The sequence below is a fragment of the Diaphorina citri genome, unplaced genomic scaffold, assembly GCF_000475195.1.
Source record: "Diaphorina citri unplaced genomic scaffold, Diaci psyllid genome assembly version 1.1 scaffold10, whole genome shotgun sequence".
NCBI lineage: Eukaryota > Metazoa > Arthropoda > Insecta > Hemiptera > Psyllidae > Diaphorina > Diaphorina citri.
In genome coordinates this window covers 173,553-191,459 of record NW_007377449.1, presented here as the reverse complement: position 1 = coordinate 191,459, position 17,907 = coordinate 173,553, and the positions used below count along the sequence as shown (strand labels likewise).

General features: G+C 37.4%; 1 protein-coding gene across 1 annotated transcript in view; it reads right to left on the bottom strand.

Moving 5' to 3' along the window:
* Positions 1-15,834: 15,834 nt before the first annotated feature.
* LOC113465929 (zinc finger protein 287-like) overlaps positions 15,835-17,907 on the bottom strand; it is a 4,695-nt gene continuing 2,622 nt past the window's right edge. Inside the window, exon 4 of the mRNA XM_026820893.1 lies at positions 15,835-15,900. Within this exon, the coding sequence (XP_026676694.1) occupies positions 15,835-15,900 (66 nt within the window). The remainder of the gene's footprint in view (positions 15,901-17,907) is intronic.

The following is a 17,907-nucleotide window of genomic DNA, read 5'->3' as shown; positions in this document are numbered from 1 at the left end:
TATCAGACTGTCGCACGTTGCATGAGTTAATTCAATACCAATCAGCTAATACTACCTACAGCTCTAAAATTATTGGCCTCTATTCCTACAACTACAATTTATTTGGAGTGCATCCACCCCCCTAAAAGTCACTGTTCTGATCCCCCCCCCCTTTTCTCTAAAATTCTGGATACAGACCTAATTACCTGAAATCCGGGATCGGAAAGTAGAAATCTCATTAACTGTGGGCCTAGCTATAAGGAATTTCAATACAAAGAAACATTACTTTCCTTTCTACAGGATAAGGAAAGTAAAAAAGATATAAAACCAACTTACCCCCACCTCATTTTGAGAGAAATTCGACTTTGGCACTTCGGACGACCCTTCAACCACATGTCAACCTTTATCAAGAAGTACAGGCCTATAGCCACTGGTCCACTACAGGCTGTAGAAAACGAATATGTAGAAACCGTTCCAACTTACCTGCAAAAAATAGTCAAACCAGGAAAAAACTTAATTAGTCAACAACTCAACATGGTTTACATTTATTAAGTTTACATTAAAGAAACGAGATTCAAGTACCACCAGGGACGTGCAGGGGGCGTCGCCCCCCCCCCCCCCAAAAAAAAGGGAAAATGAAACAGGAGTACCTAATGGCCGCCACTGGCGCTAAGACGGTCTGTCAGACAGTCGGAATTTATGTGGCGGAAAAAGTTTGAGACCTAGGTCTGATTGTCTAAGAGACCACGGTCGAGAGCTTTTACCACGACAGACGTTCTGACGCGACGGTTTGACAGACGGTCTGAGCGTAAGAGGCTGGCATAAAATAAGTAAGTTTTGGGGAAAAAAAAAATCCCCTTTTCCCCCAAACCCTCAAAACCTTTTTTCCCCTTTGGGAAAAAAAAAAAAAAAAAAAAAAAAAATGTCACCAGGAGTGGTCTTGGCTCATAGTTGGAGTTCACACCGGGGCCCGCTGAGGCTGAACAGAACACGGCCCTGAGAACCACATACTGCCCTCAGGTTTCACGATTAATTAAAGCCTCCATTATCGCCTATATCCCCTTATCCGATCTAATCTGAGATCGATCATTCAGTTCAATTAGTAAACGTCTGTCATCCGATCTTTGATTTCAAGAGAAAAGAAAATACCACATTTCTGCATACCAGAACAACGAGTATCGTACGTAAGTGGGCAGGACTGTACGTCATTTAGCAGTAAATGTACTAGTAACTGGTATACTAACATGGTAACAGTACACCTTATCCGATCTAATCTGAGATCGATCATTCAGTTCAATTAGTAAACGTCTGTCATCCGATCTTTGATTTCAAGAGAAAAGAAAATATGTACCACATTTCTGCATACCAGAACAACGAGTATCGTACGTAAGTGGGCAGGCCTGTACGTCATTTAGCAGTAAATGTACTAGTAACTGGTATACTAACATGGTAACAGTACATCATGAGCTCACAAAGCCAGACACAAGTGTATGTACTCGTATGTCATGATGCCTTTAGACTATTTTTCTATGTATGCGAAAACGGTAATTGTGGCACATCCACTGAAAATGGCATTTCACTTTTTTCCCTGTTGTTGTTGTTCTTGCTGTTTTTGTTAACCTACCTCAATGGTGTAGTGGTTAGCACGGTGGACTCTGGATCTAAAGGTTGGTGGTTCCAGTCCTAGTCAAGTCATTAAATTTAGCGTAGTTTATCAAGCGAGGAAGGACATTTGTGATGACAAGCATTTAATGCTCAACACAATTAAAATTCCTTTTTAGTCCGTCCTTCCTTTATTATTACAACAGTAATAAAAAGGTACCTATAAGGGACGGACTATTGTATTCGCTTCGGTGTCGTCTGTCAGTCTGTCCGTCTGTCAGTCTGTCTGTCTGTTCCCATAGAAGGACTTATCCAAACCTGGTCGACCTATATATCAAATTAAAGGTCTTTTTACCAGGATCACGGAAATGGTGGTGCAAATTTTGTCCAGAAAACCATAAAGCCAAAAAACCAAAAAAACTGAGTTTTTGGGGGATTTTTTTCACATTTTCTCACACAAATGAGCTCTGATCATGAAATTTGTCGCGACGACCTATGAACTCAAAGCGAGAAAGTTTTAGATAACACTTCAGCCGATCATTTAAGACCGGTTTTAGCGTTACCTATGTTAAGCTACGCCAAGGAAGGCCAATAAATGGATGGGTGACTTGCACACTATACAGGGTGGTTCGTGATTTGCGAACCACGCTTATATCTCAGAAACGGCTGGGAATTAAGGAATGAAATAAACGGCATCATGTAGATGAAATTTTGATGATTAAAATGGCATTTTTTAAATTTGCAATTTTTTTTGCAAAACGGCCCATTTTTTGCCAAACATAGGTCACTCTTATGGGAACCCCCATTTTTTAATTAATTTTTGGAATCAGCATAAAATTTTAATTGAAAAAATGTATTCACTCGAAAAAATTTGCTCTACAAAAATTCTGTACACTGTGAGAAAGAAAAACAATTTCTTAATTATTTCTTTAGTTTTTGTATTATTCACTTAACTATTTCAACAACAATCAACAACAACAAACAAATTTATAAAAGCTGTTCAAAATGAGATCCATCTGTTTGTACACAGTAAGGCATTCTTCGCTCTAACTCAGGACCAACTGCGTTGTTCATCAAATCTGGGGTCACTGACGCACACAAAATCGCGATTTGTGCAAATTTTTGTAGAGCAAATTTTTTCGAGTGAAAAATTTTTCAATTAAAATTTTATGCTGATTCCAAAAATTAAATAAAAAATAGGGGTTCCCATAAGAGTGACCTATATTTGGCAAAAAATGGGCCATTTTGCAAAAAAAATTGCAAAAAAATCTTTTTTCTTGCTTTTTTTTTTTTTTTTTTTTTTTTCTTTTTTTCTTTTAGGTAGGTATGTTTTGATATTTACTTATTACTTTGTATTATTTAATCTTCTTCTTTTTCTTCGCCTTTCCCCGTGTACAGACGGGGTCGGCGTTTTTCGTCAGTGGATGCCCTTCACACGCTTAGTAAATTTGTATTATTTAATGTCACCTTTTATTTCTGTAGGGAGTGATTACTAAATGGGGTACCCAGACGGAATTTCCAGCAGCATGGTCGGTAATGATAAAGCATGATAAAATGAACCTTTATGATACATAATAATTTCTTATAACATCACTTTGTGTACAGACGGGGTCGGCGTTTTTCGTCAGTGGATGCCCTTCACACGCTTAGTAAATTTGTATTATTTAATGTCACCTTTTAGTTCTGTAGGGAGTGATTACTAAATGGGGTACCCAGACGGAATTTCCAGCAGCATGGTCGGTAATGATAAATCATGATAAAATGAAGCAGTGATGGAATAAATGGGCTCGTGTGATAATGTGATTAATTTGTGACAGTGGTGAAGGTTGTTGTGACACTGGTGAATGAATGAAGGTTCCTATGCAGTGCTGGGTGAAGGTGTGTGTAAAGTCCCACGGTACCTACTTTGGTGACAGTGTTGTTCGGTGGTATTTAGTGACATAATTGTCAAGTTATTTGGTTAGGAGGTGACAAATAGGTTAGGATTTTAGGAGAGGAATAATGCCATTTAGGGCTGGATCAACCTGGGGTAAGGCACCACAGAAAGAATTAGGGTACCCCCAAAGTCAAAAGGCAAACAGCCCTAAAGGATGGGTTAAGCTGGTGGTATTTAGTGACATAATTGTCAAGTTATTTGGTTAGGAGGTGACAAATAGGTTAGGATTTTAGGAGAGGAATAATGCCATTTAGAGCTGGATCAACCTGGGGTAAGGCACCACCAAAAAGAATAAGGGTACCCCCAAAGTCAAAGGGCAAACAACCCTAAAGGATGGGTTAAGCGTCTACGAAGAGTACCCCCATTTTACTGCAACTTGATTAACTTAATTCGGTAATATCTGGATGCATTGTTCTGAAAAAGGTTGATAATCACCATTTTTTCTCCACAAAATATCTCTTCCCTGATTCCCTTACAACTCTCACCTACAAAGCAAAAAGTTCGCATCCAATATAATCCGAAGTGCAAAGCGGAGCAATAAATCACACATTCTTGTCGTGTGGAGATAATTTAACACCAATTTGGAAATGGGAATTCCCCAACAATCCCATCAAAATGTCCTCTTACAAAATAATTCTCTGGGGGACGGTTAGCCCGGTATCGCGCTCTCTTGCAATGCAGAAGGTCCCGGGTTCGATTCCCCAATCAACAAAAAATTGCAAAGCTGAGCAATAAATCACACATTCTTGTCGTGTGGAGATAATTTAACACCAATTTGGAAATGGGAATTCCCCAACAATCCCATTAAAATGTCCTCTTACAAAATAATTCTCTGGGGGACAGTTAGCCCGGTATCGCGCTCTCTTGCAATGCAGAAGGTCCCGGGTTCGATTCCCCCATCAACAAAAAAATTGCACAATAATTTCGATTGCAAATATTTAAACAGGTTACTTTCTGGTTTTGTCGTGTCAACCAGCACCTCAATGGGAGAGAGATCCTTCTCGCCCATCTGATGAGGAATACACTACGGGATGGGCGTGCTACGACACAGACCACACGAGTCTAATGTAGCAGTTGTTTCTTTGCTACGAAACACAAATGGCTATGAAACACACGTTTTTTTATGATTTCTCTGGAAATTTCCACGAAATTTTTGGAAACCGAAGTAGAGAGGGGGAGAAGTTATTTCCATAAATTCATAAAAAATATAAATTTCGGTGAATAATTTCCTTCGAAATATCAATACCTAATGATTCTGCTTTGAACATGTTAATGATAATTATGCTACTACTACTACTACTACTACGTTATGTGGAGTTCACTTGGCATAAACAGTGTGGTCCATACACAGATATTATAATCTGATTCAATGGGGTAGAAGATTAATAAATTTAAATTGGAAGGAGACATACCTAAAATATATAAGTATTTTGTTGGTCTCTCTATTTGTAGCTTAATTCACACAATAATCTAGATAATTTGAAGGTAAATTGTGGGTGGAAAAAGGTGCTCTATACTCAGATATTTCCAATACCCAATTATTTACACTCGAAATTCGTTTCCAGCCACCCTCTCCCAGACCACCCCGTATGTATTCGAAAAATTCACGTTAGTAAAATATTACATGAGTAAATTATGTGTGGGCATACACCTATCAATACAGCCGCTGTAAATGTTCCACATTTTTTTTTCAGCCACCTGTGTTTACATGTGTTTTTTAACGTCACAAATAAGTAGATACTGAATGTTGCCATTTGCACCAAGTACCTCCTCGGGTAGGTACTCGTATCTCTCTGGTCTGGTATATGTATGTATGTATGTATGTAGGTACTAACGAAAACTATAGTTAGCTTTAGCTATTAATCAGAGAATAATGAAATTACACACATTTAAAAGAGAGGAAAGATTGAGCTTCATTTCTGGAAAATTTGGTTTCTCTATGTGTAGCATGTGTGGAGCTATGGGGGCATTCCGGGAACTTTATTGTCGGACCTCGTATATCTCGGGAATGGTATGCCAGACACGCCGATCTAATGGATCATTATCGATTTTTAATGATCGATCAAGAATAGGCATTGTCGAAATTTGTTGGAATTCAATAGCTCGTACATTGTTCTAACACACAATGCACACCATAATCATTACTAGACGTGAATGTATAGGAATATTAGCTGTATGTTGTCGAAAATGAAGAAATACATTTAGACAAGTTATTTATAGATACCTAGATTACCTACCTATTACCTATGCGTGAGTCTGAAGAATATATATTAAATAGGTACTTGTACCTACTCTGTACGAGCTCAATACATAGGTAGGTACCTATTGAATATTAGCTGTATGTTGTCGAAAATGAAGAAATACATTTAGACAAGTTATTTATAGATACCTAGATTACCTACCTATTACCTATGCCTGAGTCTGAAGAATATATATTAAATAGGTACTTGTACCTACTCTGTACGAGCTCAATACATAGGTAGGTACTCAATGTTATGCTCCCTTTGGTTCTGAGGAATTTGGTATTTGTTAGGCACTCCGTGAATGTACCTATACTATAACAGGCTTACCAAATATTCAAATATACCTACCTCCCAGGCTTAATAAATATACCTACCAGGCTTACCAATGTTTACGAGTTCCTATATCAATACAAGGTTAGCTGATGTTACCTATCAATATCATCAATTGCATAATACTTCTTTTGGTGTGCTTATGGTGTGTTTATTAGTTGAATTTACAATTTTACACTTGGAAATGTTATATTCTAAAAGTGTTTTTTTTTTTTTTATGTGGGTTCATCAGGAATAAAAGCATGGATCCGTGGTACTTTGACCTATGCAATTTTTCTCTAGATGAATTTTCCAAGTACCTACCTAATAGAACTACCTATACATACCTACATATAATACGAGTAGGTAGGTAGGCCAGGCTTAATAAATATACCTACCAGGCTTACCAATATTTACGAGTTCCTATATCAATACAAGGTTAGCTGATGTTACCTATCAATATAATCAATTGCATAATACTTCTTTTGGTGTGTTTATTAGTTGAATTTACAATTTTACACTTGAAATGTGATATTCTAAGTGTTTTTTTTTTTTTTATTTTTTATGTGGGTTCATCAGGAATAAAAGCATGGATCCATGGTACACAGACCTATGCAATTTTTCTCTAGATCAAATTTCCAAGTACCTACCTATCTACTTATATTACGAGTAGTTAGGTAGGTAGGTACCTACTGCAATTTTAATGCATAATAGCTATTAGTTATTGTTTCCAAGAATTTGGGCCCGTGATTATACTTGGAAACGGAAGTCCCTTTTCAACCTCACATTATTGGAAACAAAAAATATTTTCAATGAGTAGGTATAATACTATTTCTAACGGGGTACCTACTCTTCTCTACCTACATTGTATTATGATTAACAAAAAATATTTTCAATGAGTAGGTATAATACTATTTCTAACGGGGTACCTACTCTTCTCTACCTACATTGTATTATGATTATAGATCTTTCATGAGTACCTACATAAACTACATAATATGTATAAATGATTAAACGTTTTTCATTGAGGTACAGAGCATTTCAACTTGTAAGTACACAAGTCTACATCTTATGCACCGTCCTATAAAATGATGTTCATAATATCTTTCATGAGTACATACAGTCTGGGCAGTCTTCATGTCTGAACTGAGTCTGGGTGTTTAAATAAAATACCGTAAAAGTGAGTGACTGGACAATCTGGACATGTAAGTGGCTTTTGACAGAGTGTGACCATACCCTAAAATTTGAAATTTCCAGCGGCAATAATATTGTAATGATAATGAATTTCCATATTTCCACTTTTTCTCATCTCTTTTGGGGGTGTCACAGAGAATTTTAGAAATAAGTAGTGGTAGTGGACATTTTAAAATTTAGGGTAGGTATGCAACTATGCACTAAGGAAGTATGGTCAGTTGGTCACACTCTGTCCAAATCCACACGATTTTATTTTGACAGTAGTTATTTCATTTCCTCTTCTTCTTCTTCTTCTTCTTCTTCTTCTTCTTCTTCTTCTTCTTCTTCTTCTTCTTCTTCTTAAGTGCCTACAGCTATTTCTTTTCACTACAGTTATACACGCCACTGTTTTATACACGAGAATGAATATTCTGATAATAAGAGCACAAGACAGTTCCTAACTCTCAGCAGATCAAGAACTTCACTGTTAAGAATTAATCTCAGGACATTTTGTTAGGGAATGAGCATACCTGAAATAACTACATAGGTATTATGTACTTTAAGTAGGTATTAGGTACCTACTTAGTACAGAAATATCTCTGATAAAAACCTGTCCAAAATGTGAACCAGTCTTTGGATCCTAACAAATGTCGGTTCTTGAGAAGAAAAATATGTTGGTCTCTGTAAACTTAGGCACCTATAACTGAGATTTTTTTTGCTGAATTTGAGGACAAAAATCCGCTTGTAACCTTTCAAATGAACGGAATTTTTTAATTCAATTGTTGATATTTTTGTCGCAATATTGTAAGGATTCATAAAAAAAAAGTGAAAAAGAAGGTTGAGATTTTTTTTTTTTGTTCTCGATTACTTTAACAATCTATGAAGAATGAAGTAAATTAACGTGAGACAATAATTCATTAGGTGTAGGAATTTCTGTTGAAAGTTTATAATAAATTATAAGGCATTTAATAATGAAATATGTAATAGTAATTCTGTTGTAATTATTAAAATTACAACACTCTTGTTAATGTACCTTAGCTAACTTCGTAGGATGTTAAACAAGTGAAACTATTTGAGAAAATCTTTGAGTTTGCACGAAATTAATTGGATGAATTATCTAGGTACCTATTTAAAACCTGAAAATATGTAGATATGAATAGGAATTAATATTACAGGTAGGTAGGAACCTATATGATACTTTATGTGTAGAATGTAGATGGAGATCTTTTTTTCGATTTTAAATTCAGTCGAATTTATTTCGTTTTTTTTTCCAAGAGGAAATGCTAATCAAATTACGAGTGGGTAATCTACTTACATAGGTAAGTAGGTATACCTCATTAGTCATTTTGGAAAAAACAAGAACTATCAAGTAGCTAATGAGAAGAAGCAAGTATTTGTATGGGGTAGGGGCTTTTATACAAATATTTTAGGTTTTTCGATTCCAAGAGGAAATGCTAATCAAATTACGAGTGGGTAATCTACTTACATAGGTAAGTAGGTATACCTCATTAGTCATTTTGGAAAAAAACAAGAACTATCAAGTAGCTAATGAGAAGAAGCAAGTATTTGTATGGGGTAGGGACTTTTATACAAATATTTTAGGTTTTTCGTATATGAAAATCTGAGATAGATAGCTAATCAAATCCTTTTGCTAAGTAGGTACAATTTTTGAACAGAACAAGAACTTTTTTCGGCACCAACCAGAACTTCTACCCAGGTAGCACAGTGGTCAAGCACTCGCCTGATAATCAGGAAGTTGCTGGTTCGAATCCCAGCCAAGGCATGGACAATATTGTAGTGGATTACTTCCTGGGTAAAGGGCTCTTTTATTTAGTTCGAATCCCAGCCAAGGCATGGACAATATTGTAGTGGATTACTTCCTGGGTAAAGGGCTCTTTTATTTAATTACTAGCCGAAATCCGTCGCTTCGCTCCGGATTTCAGCTAATAAGTCCTTAAAGGCATGGCCGTTCATGTCACTCATCCATTTAGTGGTCTTGCTCGGCGTAGCTTAACAAAAACGAACCGGAAAATAGCCTATATATAACCTTCATGGGAGTGCAAGCAATAAGTTGACAAAGTTTCATAGCAATCAAGCAATCGGATGAGCGGTTTGGCCAGGCATAAAGTTCGAATAAACACACTCACAAACAAATATTCATTTTTATATATTAGATTTAGGCTCATGTCACTCATCCATTTAGTGGTCTTGCTCGGCGTAGCTTAACAAAAACGAACCGGAAAATAGCCTATAACCTTAACGGGAGTGCAAGAAATAAGTTGACAAAGTTTCATAGCAAGCGGATGAGCGGTTTGGCCAGGATAAAGTTCGGTAAATAAATAAAGTACTTGGATCGTTCAGTCTAGGATAGATAAATACATACATATACAGGTTCTGTTATGACAATAATCTGGGTTAATAATCCAACAAGCAAAGCCAAGTCGTTTTGCTGGAATTGAAAGCGGGTCCTCCACAACGCACTGCGTGCAGTGATGTAAAATTAAATCAGGGAGGACTCTAGAGCAGTTGCTAAGGTATTGGATTCATAACTGAAAGGACCGAGGTTCGAATCCCAACAACCGCACACCACAAGATACTTCAATGAGAGGGAGACCATAAGATTAAGCTCAAACAAAACAGTCCTACGCGAGCAAGCTATGTAAATAAAGTACCTATACTTGTAAAATTGTAAGAAAAAGTAAATAAATAAAATAGATATAAAACAAATGAAACGAAATGAAATCCTGCCTCGCGAAGCCGAGTATTCCCTGAAATACATTATGATTATTTTTATGTAGGTTGATATGATAATATATTCGTATTTACACAAGTGTTTTCTACATCTCTTCTGCTGAGCACACCTACGTCCAATTTCAGCCATATTTCACGTCAAACTGAGGGAAAAACTCATATTTTCTACATTTGTAAATAAATAAAGTACTTGGATCGTTCAGTCTAGGATAGATAAATACATACATATACAGGTTCTGTTATGACAATAATCTGGGTTAAACCAACAAGCAAAGCCAAGTCGTTTTGCTGGAATTGAAAGCGGGACCTCCACAAGAGTATTCCCTGAAATAGGTGCTTTAGGACACTCTAGGTTTAAAACGCAGCTATCTACTTATCTAGCTATTAAAACGGGCTAATTTTATCTGAACTCACTGTAGAGTACCAGAGAGTTCACATATGAATGGCGTAGACTACTATCTAGTAACTACAGGTACCTATCTATATCCCCCGACATCATTTCTTAAACCTAACGGATTAGGTCTGCTGAGTTCCTCTATCTGGTTTAAGTCTATGGTAGACTTAGCCGGATGAGGAAGTGCATAAATCATAGACTGGTACAATACCAGTCACTTTCCTGGGTCTCCTAGGTACCCGTGGTGTTAAGGTGTAAGCTAGAGCTGTCTAGAAGATGTCAGACTAGTTAGCTTGGAGGGTAGATTGGTAGAAGCTTAACCCATCATTTATAGGGCTGTTTGCCCCTACACCTAAGCCTCGGAGTGGGCTTTTTGTATATGACAAGAATTGCAGACTGAGACATCAGTCAAAATCACAAGGAGTCCACTTCGAAGTTTAGCTTGGTAACGCGTCTGCATCGTAAGCGCTAGGTCGTGGGTTTGCTTCCTGCCCGGAGCGAACTTTTAGTCAGCGGTACGTAGGTTAACAATAGATCACTGAAGTTAAGGAGCGTTGCTCGTGGTTGTTATGCGAATAGGTGACCATCAGTATTGGGTCTAAAGGTACAATTTTTCTATACGTTAAGATCGTAAAAAAAGTCCAGCGTGTTTAACAAGGCTTCAGGCAAAATCTGAACCGAATTTTAAATGGTTCTATAGAATTTAGACTATTAAAATGTGCAACATTCCTTACCTCAGGAAATGAAAGCCTCAGGAGGTGACTGACTGATACCTGGTACCTACTACCCAAAGCCTACGGAACCTACGAACTATACGTTGGCAATTCATGCGTGTATTTTTAATGACTCAAGTTGGAATTAAGGATTTCCCATAGTGTATAGGTACACAGTGTTTTAGCTCTTATAATACCTGTTTAACTAAGTACCTGCTCACCTGCTGTAGTATTTTACCTGTTGTTTTAGTCAGATATGTCGAAGTAGGGCAGGCGTTATGAAGTTATTGACAACTGAAATCGTCGAATAGACTCAATAGACTAATCGCTTCCAGGTTCCAGGAATAAAGGAAATAGCTAATACCTACCTAAAATAATACTAACATAAATCATAGACTGGTACAATACCAGTCACTTTCCTGGGTCTCCTAGGTACCCGTGGTGTTAAGGTGTAAGCTAGAGCTGTCTAGAACATGTCAGACTAGTTAGCTTGGAGGGTAGATTGGTAGAAGCTTAACCCACCATTTAGGGCTGTTTGCCCCTACACCTAAGCACCTAAGAATTGGAGTGGGCTTTTTGTGTATGACAAGAAGCCCAATTCTGAGGCTTAACTTGGAGGGTAGCGCGTCCGCATCGTAGGGTCCTTTTGGGTTGTTTGCCCCTACACCTAAGCACCTAAGCCTCGGAGTGGGCTTTTTGTGAATAACAAGAAGCCTTCGAGGCTTGGCTTGGACGGTAGCGCGCCTGCATCGTAAGCGCTAGGTCGTGGGTTTGCTTCCCACCCGGAGCGAACTTTAAGTCAGAGGCGATAGCACGTTAAATGCATCAGTCTCCAATGGATCACTAGGATAAGGAGCGTTGCTCGTGGTTATTATCCGAATAGGTGACCATTAGAATTACGTAAACATGTACGATTTTTCTATACGATAAGATCGTAAGAAAAAGCCCAGCGTGTGTAACAGGCTTCAGGCAAAATATATACCGAATTTTAAATAGCTCTGTAGAATCTGGACTGTAAAAATATGCAACGTTCCTTACCTCAGGAACTTAATGCCTGAGGAGGTGACTGACTGATACTTGGTACCTACTACCCAAAGCCTACGGAACCTACGAGCTGTACGTTGGCAATTCATGCGTGTATTTTTAATGACTCAAGTTGGAATTAAGGATTTCCCATAGTGTATAGGTACACAGTGTTTTAGCTCTTATAATACCTGTTTAACTAAGTACCTGCTGTAGTATTTTACCTGTTGTTTTAGTCAGATATGTCGAAGTAGGGCAGGCGTTGTGAAGTTATTGACAGCTGAAATCGTCGAATAGACTAATCGCTTCCACAGGTTCCAGGAATAAAGGAAATAGCTAATACCTACCTAAATAGCTAAATACTAATGCGTTAACATATTTTTAGTTCAAGATTTGGTCTTACTCCGAAATCTGAATGTTCCAATTTGTGTTACCTACATCGTATTTAGAATTACCTGGTTGTGTAAAATTTTCAGGTGAAAAATAGTATAATTTTACTGCCTTGAATATAATATGTATTTAGATTAAAGAGAAAATTAAGTGGTTGACGTCAAAGGAAACCCTTGACGCTGTGTTAACTCTCAGTGGTACGATCGGCCATAGAAGAGTCATTCCTCGGACTTAAAGGATCGACCTCGTATGTCTATTTTCTACTTCCTAGCGTGGGACCTATAGGGAAATTGGTCTGACAGTAACGCTTTAGATAAGATAGAGAGATGACGACCTGTGATTGACAGAGTTGGAACTAGTAACTTCTTTACCCACTCGAGATTAACCTCTTGCTCCGTTTAGAGCGAAATTCGGGAGTGGGAAATTCGTAAAAATGTATAGTCATGATCGCAGTTAATGGAAATAGGTTAAATCATAGTATAAAGTTAAGTTATTTTCGTGTATTATCTAATTATCTATTAAATTAAACACAATAAGTATCCGTACTTTAAGGACTGGGGGGGAAAAACACTTGGACATTCTTAACCCGCCCGCATGTTTGCACTCTGTGTTGACGTCAAAGGAAACCCTTGACGCTGTGTTAACTCTCAGTGGTACGATCGGCCATAGAAGAGTCATTCCTCGGACTTAAAGGATCAACCTCGTATGTCTATTTTCTACTTCCTAGCGTGGGACCTATAGGGAAATTGGTCTGACAGTAACGCTTTAGATAAGACAGAGATATGACGACCTGTGATTGACAGAGTTAGGTGCCAGAAATACTGGCTGGAACTAGTAACTTCTTTACCCACTCGAGATTAACCTCTTGCTCTGTTTAGAGCGAAATTCGGGAGTGGGAAATTCGTAAAAATGTATAGTCATGATCGCAGTTAATGGAAATAGGTTATATCATAGTATAAAGTTAAGTTATTTTAGTGTATTATCTAATTATCTATTAAATTAAACACAATAAGTATCCGTACTTTCAGGACTGGGGGGAAAAAAACACTTGGACATTCTTAACCCGCCCGCATGTTTGCACTCTGCGCATGTAAGGGTTAATGTCAATTACATTAAATAATTAAAATAAATATTGATATTTCTCAATGACTTAATACTTAATAGACACCACCTAAGTAGTTGGAAATAGCTACTTATGCGTTTCTATTTCTATGTATGGGTAGGTATTTGCATCTAAATATGTATGTCTATGACTTCGATCTATTGCAGTGATAAAGAATTAGGTAGGTAGAAGAGGAAGGTATCAAAGATATTAATAAAAATAATATACATAATTATTTATTTTCGATAGAAATCGAGGATGATATATACCTACGACCTTTAATAACCCCAAGAAGTCAGTCAAAGCCCTAATTAGCTCTTGCGTTCTGAAAATTAAGGCATGTGTTATGAAATGAAATACCTAAGAATAACCGACACACAAAATTATCTTCGTTAATTTTAACACCATCTTATTCGCAGTAAGACAAGAATCTTATCGTAAGGTGGTAGGTATTTATTCTATTTTAAGCTCAGCATAGTAAAAAGGTAGGTCAGTAATTTTATACATAACTTACTAGGTAAGTAATAGTAAGTAATGTAATAAGACTAATAAGCATAAGTCGATAGCTAGAGTGTTTTCCAGTATTGTTATGAGATTACTCATCGCTCCTAATGACTTACTTCCTCGACTGGAATATTCATTCCAAATAACATTCCTTTTAACTGTAAGGACTAACTAAAAAGGACCCTATAGTCGAACGGACTAAAATGAATACACTTAAAAAGCTCTCCCTGAAGATCTCAAAGATGTTGGAGACAATTAATTATTTTTTCTCGTGTTCCAAAATATTGGTGGATGTCGCAGAATTATGTTGGAGATGTCACATTATTTTCCATCCCAATATTAGTGCTAGTGGAGATGTCAAAATTACATTTCTATCCCAATGTTAGTGGAGATATGTCAAAATTACAATATTCTATTTCACTATTGGTGGAGATGTCAAAATTACATTTCTATCCCAATGTTAGTGGTGATATAAAAGTCACATTTCTATTTCTATGTATTCCAATATTGGTGGAGATGTCAAAATTACAATTCTATTATTTCAATATTAGTGGTTGTGACAAGATTACAGTAGGAAACTGAGGCTGAACAAAACATAATTATTCAATGAGTGAGCAATGTGGGAAATTATGTCGTGATGTAAAACACCTGACGGTGTGTACCTACTTTGTAGCATAATAACATTAACATCACATAATTTAATTGATTTCCCCTTCACGGCGTTATTCGGGTGGAAACTAGTAGTAGGTACTTACTAATTTATACCTGTCAGCGGCCTTACGACTCAACGTTGTACCAGTTATCGGTGGATCACTGAAGTTAAGCAACGTCGCGTGTGGTTAACTGATGACTATGTCAGTAAAGATTAGGTACCTAGCTTTATTGGATTGTTGGCGTAACAGGACTTCTGGCCTTAAGCGGATAGTGTAAGGAGAGAGAGAGAGAGAGAGAGAGTGGCGCGGCAAGCAAAGGGCCAATCGCTTCTCGGCCTTTTGGCTAGGATGAAAGTATAGTCTAAAGGGTCAGAAGTCCATGGATATCCGAACTTGAGGTCCGAAAAATTGTCTATCCATATTGTGAATTATCCGGATATTTTCTACCCTAGTTCAAATTAAACATTTTTTTAGAGGTTTGACAGAGGGAACTGTAACTGCTATGGTCTTATCATCCCGAAATCAAAGAGAGAAAGAAAACAGGATATGAGAAAGCCAGCCGTTCCGAGAACGAACAAGTCTAAAATCTCTATAAAACAGCGCTAGGTCATTTTGTTTTGAAATTGTTGGACTTTTTGTTCCCCTGCTGAGCCGCCACTGTCCACTCACGGAATCACGTGATGCGGCTAAATTTAGAGGTCCCAAATCAAAAATCAAATCTAACCCGGCATTTTGAGCTGGAAACATTGCTACAATTTCCATTATTTTATCAATCCGGGTCTTATCAACCTCGATTATTATCAAAATCACTTTTTTTATGAACACTTTTTTTTATTTATTTTGGGGGGTCTTATCTGATTGTGGGTCCAAGCCTTTTCATGACATGGGGATTACGTAAATTTTATAGGATGACAGCATTAGTCAGAAATACTAGTGGGCGGCTAATGTCACCATGACACTTATATCCGTTATGACTGTAATAAGACTTCTGATAGCAGGGTTCTATGTTATAGGAAGGTCAGTAAGAGGTCCTTTAACTCTGAATATTTTGTAAAAGACCCTTTACCATTGAACGATGGCAAACTCCACAAGCACTATGATGTTGTGCTCCGCTTGCTTACCAATCTCCTGGGAAAAGGTAAAAGAATAAGCTAAAATAACTTATTTGTTAGGTGTGAACTCTATCGGGAAATCCGTATTTTTTCACCATTTTGCTAGTTTGTACCGTATATGCCGAAAAAAAAGTTGGCAACCCTAGTACATACAGTCGGGCAGTCTTCATGTCTGAACTGAGTCTGCGTGTTTAAATAAAATACCGTAAAAGTGAGTGACTGGACAATCTGGACATGTGAGTGGCTTTTGACAGAGTGTGACCATACCCTAAAATTTGAAATTTCCAGCGGCAATAATATTGTAATGATAATGAATTTCCATATTTGCACTTTTTCTCATCTCTTTTGGGGGTGTCACAGAGAATTTTAGAAATGAGTAGTGGACATTTTAAAATTTAGGGTAGGTATGCAACTATGCACTAAGGAAGTATGGTCAGTTGGTCACACTCTGTCCAAATCCACACGACTTTATTTTGACAGTAGTTGTTTAATTTCCTCTTCTTCTTCTTTTAAGTGCCTACAGCTATTTCTTTTCACCACAGTTAATACACGCCACTGTTTTGTACACGAGAATGAATATTCTGATAATAAGAGCATAAGACAGTTCCTAACTCTCAGCAGATCAAGAACTTCACTGTTAAGAATTAATCTCAGGACATTTTGTTAGGGAATGAGCATACCTGAAAACCTGAAATAACTACACATGTAGGTATTATGTACTTTAAGTAGGTACCTACTTAGTACAGAAATATCTCTGATAAAAACCTGTCCAAAATGTGAACCAGTCTTTGGATCTTAACAAATGTCGGTTCTTGAGAAGAAAAATATGTTGGTCTCTGTAAACTTAGGCACCTATAACCAACTGAAATTTTTTTGCTGAATTTGAGGACAAAAATCCGCTTGTAACCTTTCAAATGAACGGAATTTTTTTATTCAATTGTTGATATTTTTGTCGCAATATTGTAAGGATTCATAAAAAAAGTGAAAAAGAAGGTTGAGAATTTATACCTGTCAGCGGCCTTACGACTCAACGTTGTACCAGTTATCGGTGGATCACTGAAGTTAAGCAACGTCGCGTGTGGTTAACTAATGACTATGTCAGTAAAGATTAGGTACCTAGCTTTATTGGATTGTTGCCGTAACAGGACTTCTGGCCTTAAGCGGATAGTGTAAGGAGGGAGGGAGGGAGGGAGGGAGAGAGAGAGAGAGAGTGGCGCGGCAAGCAAAGGGCCAATCGCTTCTCAGCCTTTTGGCTAGGATGAAAGTATAGTCTAAAGGGTCAGAAGTCCATGGATATTCGAACTTGAGGTCCGAAAAATTGTATATCCATATAGTGAATTATACGGATATTTTCTACCCTAGTTTAAAAACATTTTTTTAAGAGGTTTGACAGAGGGAACTGTAACTGATAAAGGTCTTATCATCCCGAAATCAAAGAGAGAAGGAAAACAGGATATGAGAAAGCCAGCCGTTCCGAGAACGAACAAGTCTAAAATCTCTATAAACTAAATACAGCGCTAGGTCATTTTGTTTTGTAATTGTTGGACTTTTTGTTCCCCTGCTCAGGTAGGTAGTTCTTGTTCTAGCACAAGTACAATCAACATGTCTAATATTTCTTACAAGACAAACATCAAAAACAGAGATAAGTAGGTCTGGTAGATTCATCATTCAAAAATCAATACAAAATACTTCTCCAACTTACCTATGTTTCATGTCTTGGTCAAAATAAAAATATCTACATACCTACTGAACCAGCCCAAATGGTCACCAGGACAAAGGAATGACCATGCTACCGGGTATCGAAGATTACATTGGTCGAGTGCAAGCAATAAGTTGACAAAGTTTCATAGCAATCAAGCAATCGGATGAGCGGTTTGGCCAGGCATAAAGTTCGAATAAACACACACACAAACAAATATTCATTTTTATATATTAGACTAGCTGAATTCCGTCGCTTCGCTCCGGAATCCCGCTAGTTCATCCCGAGGCATGGCCAAACTTGGGGAAAAGGCAAGGCCGAAAC